This window comes from Ochotona princeps, chromosome 10 (assembly GCF_030435755.1).
Source record: "Ochotona princeps isolate mOchPri1 chromosome 10, mOchPri1.hap1, whole genome shotgun sequence".
Classification (NCBI taxonomy): Eukaryota; Metazoa; Chordata; class Mammalia; order Lagomorpha; family Ochotonidae; genus Ochotona; species Ochotona princeps.
This window is the reverse complement of record NC_080841.1, coordinates 36,950,795-36,965,027: the sequence shown is the minus strand read 5'-3', so window position 1 is coordinate 36,965,027 and position 14,233 is coordinate 36,950,795. Positions and strand designations below refer to the sequence as shown.

At 39.0% G+C, this 14,233-nt stretch overlaps 1 protein-coding gene across 1 annotated transcript in view; it reads right to left on the bottom strand.

The window, feature by feature from the left end:
• The window catches only part of PLXDC2 (plexin domain containing 2), a 415,329-nt gene that overhangs the window by 93,649 nt on the left and 307,447 nt on the right, over positions 1-14,233 (bottom strand). Inside the window, exon 7 of the mRNA XM_004578559.3 lies at positions 112-211. Coding sequence (XP_004578616.2) covers positions 112-211 — 100 coding nt within the window. The remainder of the gene's footprint in view (positions 1-111; positions 212-14,233) is intronic.

Here is a 14,233-nt window from a genome sequence, read left to right as displayed (position 1 = left end):
AGAAGTTTCAAATCAAACAACAGATTAGCTAGCAAGTAGTCAGCTGAGGAATACTTCCTTTCAGTGTTCCACAGAAGGCTAATGTTTTGTAATTACCCTTCTTCTACATACTGGGAATTTGCTGGATCCTGTGGACAACGACAAATGCGTCAGACAGTCCCACTTTCACTGGATGATTGCTTGAACTTATCTGTGTGACCAAGACAGGAATCTGCAAAAGAAAAAGTAGATTGCTATGCATTAGGCTTGAATTTTATTCATGGATGGAGACTGCAATCATCTTGTTCAATGAGTGAAATCGGATGATCAAGATAAGGAACAAGAAAGGGAACAGGAAATTTCAACAAGACAGACACACTCAAAATAACCCCAGTTTCGTGCTGTTTGATGAGACAAGTGAGTTTCTGTTCCTACAGAGGGCTCCTTGACCATGAAAACAACAGCTTCTTAGAGAATCCAACTGAGGCTGGCTGTGGCAGATACATGGGTTCGCTATCAACATGTCTATGCGGGCTGCAGTGACAGGAAAGCAGAGTCTGTTTTCCTCCATGACTTTGTATTTATTTTCAAGGAACAATAGAAGGTGTTTCTAAGTGATCTTGGAGATAAAATTGATTGAAAGTTAAACAGGTGCTCTGTTCTACATTTAATTTCGTTGTTCCTTACTATAACATATGTGATTAATGAATACATACATTTAAATTTGCCAATCGATGGATGCCGTGTTTTCTTATTCTAGTTGAAATTGCTATGGAAAACTTCTGGTTTTTAATGGTCTCTCCAGAACAAATTTCCTTTTTTAAATTTTTTGAAAGAAGCTTCCCCCCTTCAATTCCTTAAAATTTGCATTATTTCCCCTGATATAGTTGTATAGATGTAGGGATTCCCCAGTTCCACCTTCCCTTCCTCCCACACCCTTCTCCAACATCCCTCTATTTTCTTTCATATTATTATAATAATACAGTCCTTCAGCAACAGTCACAAATACAATTATGCTATTTAAGTGTACCACAGTACTGGGGTTATAGGCAATGGTAGAAAGTCTACTCTCCTATTGTCAACATATGTTTAACATTTTTCATTGGGAGGCCTCCTTTTATTTAGGAGTAGAAATGCAAATAGTTTTTAAAATATTTATTTGATGGGAGGCAGTGCAGTGGCTCAATAGACTAATAATGTACTTGCAGCACAGGCATCCCATATTGGTCCAGGTTTTAGTCCTAGTTGCTTACTTCCAATTCAGCTACCTGCTTATGACCTGGGAAAGCAGCAGAGGACAGCCCAAGTCCTTGGGTGTATATACCATGTGTGAGACCTGTCGGAAGCTCCTGGTTCCTGACTTTGAAATAACTTGGCTTCGGCCTTTGTGGTCATTTGGAGAATAAACCAGGGAATGGAAGGTCTCTCTGTCTCTCATTTCTGTAACTGTGCCTTTCAAACAAAATAAATAAATCTTTAAAGAAAATATTTATATGAAATGCAAAGTGATAAAGGGAGAGTGAAAAGGACAGAGAAAAGGAGAGGGAAAGAAGGGAAGGAGGGAGGGAGAGAGGGAGGAAGAGGGAGAGGGAGAGGGAGAGAGAGGAAAGTGTATAAAAAAGAAAAGTGTAGGTAAAAAGAGAAATATCTTGATGTCTTCTCTCTGCTGGTTTGCCCCCAAATAGCTACAACAGCAAGTACAGGACCAGGCTGAATCCATGAGATAAAAACTCTATCCAGGTCTTACACATAGGAGACAAAACTCAAATACCTGAGTTGCCATCTGCTGTTTCCCAAGTACATCAGCAGGGAGCTGGGTGGGAAGCTAAGTAGCTCCAATATGGGATGTAGCAAACCCAAATCAGCAGCTGAGACCACAACCCCCATCCCACATTTCTTAAATCTGAAAGTTAGTAAAACCAAAATTTAAAAACAATGGGCAACTCTAATACTTGTATCTTATAAGAATTAGGACATCAAAGATAATACAACTGCTACTAGTGAGACAAATTCTTGAAGTCTGTTTCCCTAGAAATAAAAAAAAAATCCATTAGCTGGAATTGAAACCATCTTCCATGAATAAAGAGACATGAGAGAAAAAGGGAAGAATGACTACACCAAAAATATCTTCAGGCCAAAATAAGCAGATTGTGGGCCAGACACTGTTGCATAAACCAAGCAACCAGCAGAAGAAAAAGAAAGGTAAACAAATAGGAGAAAAAATGGAGCAAAGGCTGCCTTGGTAATTTTCCTCCCATAATGTCTTGAGACTATGAAAGGGCTCTTTTGTAGAAGCTAATAAATTAAGAGACAAGTTTTATGGCTAATGAAATCTGCGGATTTATCTGGAAAAATTGCAGATAACATATGGCATTTTCCCTTTAGGTACTATTTCAGACCTCAACATTCAGATGTTTATAAATTTTATACATCTAGGTTTAACCCATGTGAAGAGCTACTGTGATACCTGAATGATACCTACACACACACACACACACACACACACACACATCAAGATTTCTGTTCCAGAGAATTCATTTGCTTGCTAAGTGAACTCCTGATATACTTAGTGAAATGATTTTTCCATGTCACATTCAGTATCAGGAAATGCAATCCCCTCTCTTATTGGGCGTTATACTATTACATGGCTACATATTTCAGGTTGAGGCGATTTAACATAAATGTAAATTGTATTCAAGACAGGTTTAGAGAAGAAAAGACAAAGGAAGGAAAAAAGTACTGAAAAAAAATCAAGATTTTCTATCTATCCTAATAAGCCATAGTCTTGTAACTTCTACACTGAGGTATTAATATATGCCTGTTTAGAAGCAAACATACAAGCTGGGTTGTTGGCTTTTGTCACTTGCATTCATTCTCAACACTACAGCTGCAATTTTCCTCTGCAAGTTGCAAAACATTTTACCAGATAATTCTGTGGTAATTTATAGTATTTCTTTTTTTCCCATGCTCACAGCAGCACTTGAATTTATATTGCTATCAATTGGGAAATCCTATTATGCTGTTATGAATATTACATGCTCACACTAGAGCTTGTTTTCCAGATCACATGCTTTAGTTCCTGTAGACATGCCAGCAACATTTTTCTTCTCTTCAGCTCTGCCTCTGCTCTTTTCCTTCTTTTCACCTTTCTACAGAAAATGTCTTTTACTATCTCTTTTCTCCGTCTCTATCTTAACATGCATTTTAAAAAGATTTATTTAGAAAGTCATAGTCACAAAGAGGGAGATTGCTGGTTCACTTCCTGATGGCCACAATGACCAGTGCTGGGCCAGGTGGAAGCCAGGAGTCAGCAGCCATTACCTTTATACAGGTCTCCCAAATGGGTGGCAGGAGCCTATGGAATATCGACATATCCATTGCCTTTCCCAGACCAGTAGCAGGGAGCCACATTGAAAGTGGAGAATCCGAGACTTAAACTGGTGTCCACATGGGATGTTGGCATTACAGGTTGCCATAATGCAGGCCCATCTTTCACTCTGATGTACTCTAATCTCTTTATTTTATTCCCTTCCTTTATATTGTACATCTACACCATCACTCTCCTGCAGTGCTTTGTTTCTATGGTGGATCAACAGCTCTGGTGACCTTAACCTATGGCCTCCTTTTATCAAGACCCTTCACCTAATACATAGTCCTTGCCCATTCTGACTCTGGGCTCAGCCTATGGGCAATAGACAATAATAAACTGGAAAAAGGAAGTGTAAATGAGTACTTGCACATATCTGTTCCCTTCTGGAACCCCAGATTCTGTTAGGCAAATGAACCCTGCAGGTCAATAGGAGACAAATTTGTCTTGACCGAGCTTGGCTTAAACAGCAGGGTCCGATCCAGAACAGTAGAACCACCACACTAACCCATATATATGCTGGAATATATTCTCAACAAGGACTTGTTTTAATTTACTACATTTTGGGGTGGTTTGCTACACAGCAATACCAACCAATGTGTTTGTTGTTGAACAGCCAACAGCAACTCCATGAATATTTCTCCAAAATGAAGCAGTAGCATTTCTGTTAGTTTTTTAAGATCAGATAAGGATTTCTCAAATTCTACAATTAAACTTACAAAACAGGAATGTTGCAGTACAAATGTCTTTCTGCACCTCTACTTCTATTTTTCATTTTCCACACCCTTGTTCAGGCTTTCATCTCTCAGTTTCAAGAATTACCACCTATATGTCTAAGTAGCATAGATCTAAATGCAGCAAAACTAGGGAAAATCCTTCCATAAGCAAAACTCACCTCTTTTCAAAGGGCAGAAGTAGGAAGAAACCTGCCTTTTCTGCCAGTTTTTAAAATCTGCACATTCACCAGCCAATGTCTTCTAAGTACTTTGATAAATCACTCCTACCATAACTTTCAGCTGTGAGTAACTTGACAGCAAAGAGTAAAAAGAACACATTTCTGTTTTCTACTATATTTGAATTACTGTCCACAAAAGTCATATACCCATTATATATATATAAATATAATATGTAATATATAAAAATATATATAACTGTTTGATGGAAGAGAATTCACTCCTTCCCCCATTCAGGCATTTGTTCACCAGAACTCAACTGCAAAGTCTGTATCTGTTGATACCAGATGATGATAGCAATGAATCAGACAGTGCTCCTGTAGAGCTGACCTTCTAGAGAATGGACCCGGGTATTAAAACAGGTGAATATAACAAAATCACATTATGCTACAAGTGGTTTTAAAAGGAGATGGTCATCTGTTACAGAACAGGCACAGAGGGCACTCTGTTTTGGTGAATTTGAGGCAGAGAGAGTGTGCCAGATTAGTAGTTGAAAACAGCTCTTGGTAGACGGACCAGCCTAGGAAAATGGCTTGAGCTGACTTGGGTGCATTTTAGGAATTAAAAGCTGTGCCCCAGGCTGCAGTGAAAGTGAAAAAGGAGGTGGAGGTAGTGGTGATGCAGATCATCAAGATTATGAACTTGCAAGCCCTGGTAGCTAACTGGATTGGAGTGTGAAGAGGACAGTCAGTGCAGCATCAGGGAACAGCAATGAAATCCAGAGCAGTCAACAGGAGAGCGAGGGCTACATCGGAAGACTCACCTTATAGCAACACAACTGGCTCTAAGTGCTTTTCTTCACTATGTTAAAGAGCATCTCTAACAGTGATTTTTTTGTGTCCCGATTAAAAATCAAAATGAAAAGGTTTCCTAGAAGCCACACAAACATTTTAGGAGACAGTTACACCCCAGGATTTGAAACACCTGTTTTTCACAATTGACTATCATCCAAGATCCAAGAAGAAGACATGAACAACTCCAGGCTTTCTCGGCAGTTTCCAACAGCCTCTCTTAATATCATCCTATCTTTCACTTCCATCTTAGACTATACTCTTTTCACTTTTATATTAAAGACCACCAAGTAATTGGACTGAGCAAGTCAAGGAGTCTACAGAATCCCGCAGTATTAATACAATTAGATCATTAAGATGAATTAAGGGCACTGTTAAAAGTCACAATTAAAATGAACTACGTGTACATTAGGATCAATGAGGCAAGTTTGTGTGTCTGTGTGTGTAAATCACCATTATAGCGACTCTACAGAGGATTCTATCCTGACAAGGTTATAAAGTATCCAAGCAAATGGATTTATGGCCAAAGCCATTGTTAAACTATTCAAACACTAAAATGTTGATTATTGGTTGCTCTCTAGCTTTTAAAATGATTTCGACAAATCTCTATTCATCCTCAAAATGTCCTTTGAGCCAGCCATGTTGGAAATATCAGGAAATGGATCTAAGACAATGAAAATTTTAACTAGTGAAGTTGTGTGTTTTTCTTTTTAACATACTTATTTTCAAGATCCTACAGGAGTTTACTTTTTATGATTAAAACAATGATAAATTTTAACTGGGCTTCTGCATTATTTGTATTGAATCATAAATTTCTTTGAATAGCCTTTATCGTTATATCCATTCCGCAGGATGAGTAAAAAAGGAGAATTACTATCAACTGAAATATGCTTCCACAAGTTTTCATAAATTACTTTAAAGATATTTTAGATTTTGTTCCATTTTATAAGATACAGATGTGCTCCTTATGTGATATAAATTTGTTTATAAAAAATATACTGAAGCAAACAAAGCATAAAAGCAGAGGGAGGTAGCAACAGACACATAAACTGAAGGTAGGAAAAGATAGGAACAGAGCAGCCTGGCCTTCAGATGGTGATTCAAAGACAAAACCTGCCCCCTTCTCCTCCCTGTGCTATCTTGCTCCCAGACCCAGGGGTCTCAAAAAAAAAAAAAAATCATCTGACATGAGCTTTTACATCTGTCTCTAAAGCAGGGAGATAACTAACAATGTGCTGCTGCAGTCAGATAATGGAATTTTATTTTCTTCTCTTCTCTGTTCTGCCCTACAAACGTTGCCAAAACATTCATTTGTTTCCATTATGGACCCAGCTATCTATCTAATAGGCAGCCCATATCTCAGCAAGAGCTTGATTGCATAGTATATGTTCCAGCGTGTGAATCATAAGTCTATCAGAATTCAACTGGAAATTACTGGAAACTCATTTTTGTTCACTGGCTAATTTGCAATATGATGTCTAGTAGCTTAACATAACAACAAAATCATGTCAAACCTTTACCTTTCTATTTTGTCCACTTTTTTCCTTTCAGTCCTTAATTTCCTATTTCATCTTCCTTGAATGTCTGACCTGGCTTCTCCGTTATTCAGCATGGATTCTAATTTTTTAAATCAAGCTCTTCAATTACTGTCAGAACAACACATAAAGTCTGAAATATTAATGTAGAGTTTTGTGCAAACTACATTTGAATAAAAACTTTCCGTTAAACTTGACAATATAAAAATACATTTGCTTTCCTAAAGAATGTCAACAGTTCTCAAAATTATTTCAATATGCTTTTTGTTTACAGTTACTGAATGCTTTTATGTGCAAGATACATTGCTACAACACATGTGATGATGTGAAATAAAGATAAGCCACAGGGGAAGTAGTTAGCCTAGTGATTAAGATGTCTGTGATTCACATCAGAGGACCTCCAGCTTCCAAGCCTGACTTTGTGCTATTGCAGATTCTGGGAGGCAACTGGGATGGCTTATGCTATTTGATTCCTACCACCCCCATGGAAAACAAGGACTGTAACTTCAGCTTCTGGTTTTGCCCTTTCCCAACACCAGCCATGGCAGGAATCTGAGGATTCAACCAGTGGATGGGCACTCTCTCTCTCTCTCTGTTACAAATATACAAGCAAAGAATTGAGCCATCATCTGAAGGTATATCATTAACATTTCTCCTTTCTCAATCTTCAAAATCACATCCTGCAGAAAATCTGGAAGGAGGTTAGTAACAACACAAAGATGATCCAGAAAGTCAGCTCCCGCCTCCAAGGACGGACTTGAGGACTTAATCTCTGTATGAACTAGTGTTGGTCTAGAGTAAGGATAATAAATTCATAGCTGAGAAATTGGAGAAAAGATGCTTGAGTAAATTTTCCAGCCAGTTTTAACCATGGGGTATTTATTCAAGCCAGATTCATCTAAAATTACTGATTTCTCTAGAAAAAATGTAAATGTATATTTTTATATGTAATTCTTTATAAATGTTGACTACATGTCCATTTTACAAACACTCACACAGACAACACAGACCAACACAATCCTGTGAATGCCGAGGTGAGGTGGGCCATGTTAGATTGGGCCATAGCATCAATCAGCACATGTAACTCTCTGGGTAGGGGGTGGTGCAAGCCTGGTAGGGTGGCTGAGAGGACTCCTCAGGTGGGTTACTGCTCCCACTGGTGAGTGTGAGAGCTAGAATTGCAGACAGACCAGGCTGGGCAAGCACCAGGTGTTGTCCTGCATGTGAGCTGGGTTAGGGGTAGAGCCAGGCTGGGCTAAGCAACCGTATCCACTGGTGCATGCATGAGCCAGAATTAAGTGTGCACTGGTTGGGTTTTGCCACAGCACTTGCTAGCAGGTGCTGGGACTTGGGGACAGTTCTATCAGGTAAGACTGCAGAACCATCTGGAAAGTACAAGAACTGGGATTGGGAGTGGGCTTGGTAGGGACATTGTGGGCATGCCTCTAATGAGCCACAGCTCCCACTGGTGGGCATGGAAACCAGGGATGGGGGCAGGTAGTGCCAACCGCCAGCGTAAGTGTGGGCTGGAGAATTGGGATGCTCAGGCTGAGCTAGACTCCAACACCCATTGATATTTATGAGAACTGAATGGGATTCAGATGGGCTGGAGCAGTTTGTTGCACATACTGGCACGTGCAGGAACCATGGCTATAGTGGGTCTTGCAGGGTTTTCCAGAGGTTGTTTGGACTAGGGCACAGTTCCTGCTACTCTGTGTGATAGCCAAGCGTGTGGTGGGCAGGGGTGGGCTGGTCCAAAATAGTCACTGAGCTGTGTATGTAATGGGACTGGAGACAGAACTGACTGGGCGACTGCAACTACCAGTATGTGTGTAGGCTGATGTGGGTGATAGTTTGGGCCTGCTCCTGTACTGACTGGCACACACAGGAGTCAGGTCTGGCGGCACCTACAGTGAGAGATTTTTGGGAACCCACAACTGAACCACTGGACTAAGAATTGCAACCACAGGGATAATTACAGGATCTGTGGTCTGACTATAAAGTGCATATGTCAGAAATGGGCCTCTATGGTTGTTGGGACATGACAGCCAGTTCATTGAGGCATACAGAGGACATCTAGAACCATGAAAGGCAGAACAAAATGGACAGCTCTCCTGGCTAAGCTTTGACAGTGAGTATCTGGATGAGTGGAGACTCTAAGGTTTACTGTGCCAGCCAATGGACCTTGGAATGGACCTTTGCTCCTCAACCTTGGAGCAAAGAAATCAACCTCTCAGAATTATCGAAACCATTTGATCAGTGCCTTCAGAACATGTTCCACATCAGGGACCTTGAGATTACATCTGATGGCCGTCCTCCAACTCCATATACTAATGCATTGGGTGCCGAGGAACATCCCTCACCCCTACTCTCCCCACCTTCTCCAGATACAAGGAAGGAAAAAGGAGATTGGAAACAGTTGTCTTATCCATTTTTCCCCATTCCTTGACCCTCCTCACTCTAATTGGAGATCCACATGGGCATGCATCCTTCTTAACTATGTAAATACCATCAAAAATAAATTTGTTACATAAGAAAAAAAAATAAAAACTTTACAATGTCACATCCAGGATAAAGGAGAAAAGAAGGAGATACAAGGTCATCCAGTGAGGTCACAATTTGTTTAAAGGCAGCACAACCAGTGAGTAGCCAGGCCAACATGGAGACAGTGGTTTTAGAATGTCCTTTTTCTCTCTCCAGAGAGAGAGGTATAGAAAAACCATTCCTCAAAATTATAAAAGAGTACACATCACAAACCAACATCCAATATTATACTGAATAGGGGAAAACCTGAAACCTGAAAGCATTTTCTCCCAGATTTGGAAAAACAGCCACTGCTATTCAATATCACACTGGAAATTTTAATAAGAGCAATGAGGGAGGAGAAAGGAGCAAAGGGTATCAAAATTGGAGAAGAGGAAGGCAAACTATCCTTGTTTGCAGGCAACATGATTTTGCCCGTGAAGAGACATAACACTATACCAACAAGCTGTTAGAGCTGACAAATCAATTCACTAATGTTGCAGGTCACAAAAGAAACATCTAAAGAAAGTAGCTTTTTTGCATGTTAGTACGTTGACAGAGAAATCAAGAAACCCATTCACAATAACCATACAAATGTCAAATATGTGGGAATAAATTTAGCCAAGCAGCCAAAGATCTCTACAATGAAAATGATCAAACATTGATGAAAGAAATCATCAAGGGCATACAAAAGAGATGGAAAGATATTCCTTGCTCAAGGATTGGAAAAATCAGTATTATCAAAATGTCTATACTATCTAAAGCAATCCAGATTCAATGCAATTCCTAAAAAAATACCAATGCCATTCTTTGCAGAGTTAGACAAAATAAGCCTAAAATTCATATGGAATCACAAAAAAACATGAATAGCTAAGATGACTCTTGAGCAAGAAATCTCAAACTGGAAGCATGGTACCTGCATAAAAACTGATATGATCAATGAAACATAATAGGGAACACAGAAATTAACCTATGTAAACAGAGCCAACTCATTTTTCACTCTCTCTCAATGGAATACAATTCAGCTATAAAAAATATGAAATTCTACCATTTGTGGCAAAATGAAAGCAACTAGAGGACAAGATGTTGAGTGAAATAAACTGGATAGAGAAAGGCAAGTATCACATGTTCTCCACATGTGGGGTGAAAATTTAAAAAAGAAAGAAAGAAAAAGAAATGCCTGTGTGTATCAGCATTGTTGCAGAGACAGTTTCATAACACTTTGTTTTGTACCTTTGCCAAAACAATGGCTAAGAGTGTTTTATTATGATAGATTTAATAAACTGACATTACTTTAAAATTTGCATATTTTATACTGGTGAAATCATTTTATCATCCAATTATTTTTTATGGCCATTGTTTACTATATATCCCCTACACTGGGGCTTTTCTTTTCTCTTTTTACTTGCTTAACTACTTCACTTGAGCTTGACTAAAAGCTGACGTATTCGGTAAAGTGTTGGAATTTTAACTGTAATGTAAATTTAAAATATTTTGATAAGTTGTCCCAAAAAGAAAGGAAAAAAGGAAGGAAGGAAGGAAGAATTGGAGAGAGAACAGTAAAGGTAGTGAGTAAAGGAATATCACATTCTTAAAATTACATCTATAAATCAAATAGAATCTGTTAAACACCAATTTTGAAAATTGAAACTTCAATAATTTTTAAAGATTTATCTTATTTTTATTGAAAAGTCAGATATACACAGAGGAGGATCTTTCATCTGATGAGTCATTCCCCAAGCAGCCACAACAGCCAGAGCTGAGCTGAGCTGAAGCCAGGAGCCAGGAACCTCTTCCAGGTCTCCCACGTGGGTGCAGCATCCCAAGGCCATCCTCGACTGCTTTCCCAGGCCACAAGCAGGGAGCTGGATGGGAAGCAGGGATGCTGGAATTAGAACTTGTGGCCATATGGGATCCCAGCACATGCAAAGCGATGACTTAAGCCACTAGACTTTTGTTGGGCCCTAAAATTTCAATAATTTTAAAAAGAAACATGGCACTTTCCATGTATCCTATGTTTGTTATATCTGCCTAACTGACTGCTCATTAGGGCAAGGATCTATGCCTGAGTCACCTTTGTGTCTCCCAAAGCATCTTACTGATAAATATTTCTTGGATTAACAAGAACAACAACAGAACATCCTACTTATAACATTGTCCCTGGGGCTGTGAGGATTCTAGCTTGTAACTAGCTTATCTTGACTCATGTTATTTGCTATTGGAGCATTACAAAGGGAATTGTATTGCAATTCATTATAAAAACTGACATGCATAAACTGGGAGCTTTTACATGTCAGGTAACCAAAGATGCAATAAACTCACAAATGTAAGTAAATCAAACCCTAAATAAAGCCATGAAGATGAAATTTTAATACTTCATGTATTAAGATATAAAATCATCTGTGTGCACATTTGGCTTGAGTTAATTTTCCTACACATACTTTTTCTTTTTTAAAAAAGGATTTATTTGCTTATTGGAAAGGCAGATTTATAGAGAGAAGGACAGACAAAGATCTTTCATTTGTTGGTTTACTGCCTAAATGGCTACAATGGCCAGAGCTGAGCTGATTTGAAGCTGGGAGTCAGGAGACTTTTCCTGGTCTCCAACAAGTTTGCAGGTTCCCAAGACTTTAGGTCATCCTCCACTGTTTTCCCAGTCCATAAATAGGGAGCTGGATGGGAAGTGGAGCAGCTGGGGCACAAACAACACCCATATGAGATGCTGAGGCTTGGAGGCAGAGGGTTAGTCATTTGTACATAGTGTTGACCCCTAAAAGTGTGCTTATTTGAAAGAGATGCATGCGGCATGTAGACAGGGCCTGGCCAAAAGCAGAAGCCAGGATCTCCAGCCAGACCTACCACGTGGGTGACAAGGACTCATAGGCCATCGCTTATCTCCCAGGGTTACATAAAAAAGTTTAACAGGAAGAAGAGCAGGAACTGAAACCCAAGGAGTCCTTCCTGTATGGGATGCAGGCAACCTTCGTGATGTCTGAATCACTGTGCTGAATGCTTGAGAATTCTTACTCAATGTATTTTATTCCACACGGGTTTTCTCAGTCTTATATCTAAGGCATTAGTTCCTGGAATATGCATATTAAAATTATGCATGAATTTCCACTTTTTTGCACCAAATAACCTCTTAGTTCGATTATTCCAGGAACCTCTTAAATACCCTTGAAATAAAATCATATTTTAATTAAATTATCCCATGAAACTTTTTGAAGGACCCTTACATATTATTACAAACATTAGATATATTTAAATATATATATATATGAATTCACACGTATATATAAGTTGTCATTCATGCATTTATAAAGTTTATTGGTTGTATATATTATTTTCACACATGACATACATTCTCACTCATACAGCAATAAGCAAGTTACTCTATCCCTACACGGTGGTAGATATTATTTGACTTCATTTTGGCCGCCTGCTTCTTGAATAATTTGTTCCTCATAAATTTACAACTTGAGTGAGTACTCATCCTTTAATGTTTTCAGGCTGATAAGCATAAATGAAGGGTCAATGTTGTTTAACTAAGAGAAACAATCTTTAAAGAAATTGTTGAAAATTGCAGTAAAACCCCACAGAAGCCTATAACTAATTGGTAATGGCAGTTTAACTCTATACTCTTCCACAGGAGCAGTAAATGTTTCACTAAGAAACATTAAATTTAAATACAGAAATGGTAGATAGATCAGAAAGTGGTCTCACTTAATAAACAGTGAAGTTCTATATTGGCCTCCTCTAAAATTTGCTGCAGAAAGAGAAAGTCATCCAACCAAGAAAGTGGATAGAACAGGCAGGCTCCCAAGGCAGGCATGTACTTTCTGTGAGTTTGTTCTGTCACCATATGGTAGGATTACATGACATTACTGTTTTTAAATTGCATTGTGTTGATCCAATATCTATTCTGGTCCCTCACAAGAGCTGACAAAAGAAAAGTAACCAAATTTGTGATAGCCACAGAAAGAACCCATCATTTCCAAGTTTTTATCTAGAGTGGCAAAAAAAAAAAAAAAAAAAGAAAAGAAATCCCAAGTATATCAGAAGAGAGATGAAAGAAGTCAGAGCTAAGGCAGACTCTGAAAACTGATGGCATGCTGGCATGGATGAGGACAGGAAGGCACCAAACTGATGGCATGCTGGCATGGATGAGGACAGGAAGGCACCAAACTTCAGACTACTAATAACTGAGGGCAAATGCTTTTCATACTTGCATTTTTAGATTTTCAGTAGACATAATTTTCAGATCCATTTGTACTGTCATCAAGCAAATAACCATGACTATTCAACTGCAGATTACAATGAAGAATTCAGGTTCCAGGGTCATGGTTACTAATTAATATAATAGGAAAGAGGATTTAGATGTTTTCAAATTCTATTTATCTAAAATAGAGTCCAGGTTTTCCTACGCCCGGCTTGTTTTCAGTTTCAAGAATAATACAGAGTAAGTGAACAGGATGAAGACTGTGGAAATCTAAGTCACCCTCCCCAAACTCAGCCAGACTGGAAAGGAAGAGCGTGGGAGGCAAGCTGGCGCGGTTCAGGGCTGGGAGCCCCAGAGTCTTACTCCTGCAGCTGAACGTTTGTTCCGCAATTTTGAGAAGTTGCTTAAGCACTGCAGGCAAGCAACAAATAATGCAATCATTCTCAGCTTAAGCAGCTGGGGTAGTTCCCCATCTCAATCCAATCACAGGTGAGATGGTTTGGAAAGGTACAAACGCCTCGACTGTAATATGCTGGTTTTTCCTGATCTCATTTGTACTACAAAAAATTAAATTATCGGAGAAAAGACTGCCTCTAGAGTGGAACAGGACTGGAGGCCACCAGGGTGCTTGGCAGGAGCAAATGGCACATTAAGAGTTCCTAAGAAAAGCACAATACAGCACTGTGATAAATCAGAGGAGGCCAGTGAAAGCCAACTTTTGGTCAATTTATTCAATGCATTACCAATCTCCACCTATCACTTAATTAAATCCTTTGTCAGTAGGCTTTGGGTCCGAGGTATTTTTTTCTTTTTATTCCCATCAAACAATCTGGCATTATCTTTCTAGAGGCAACTCAAAAAGGAAT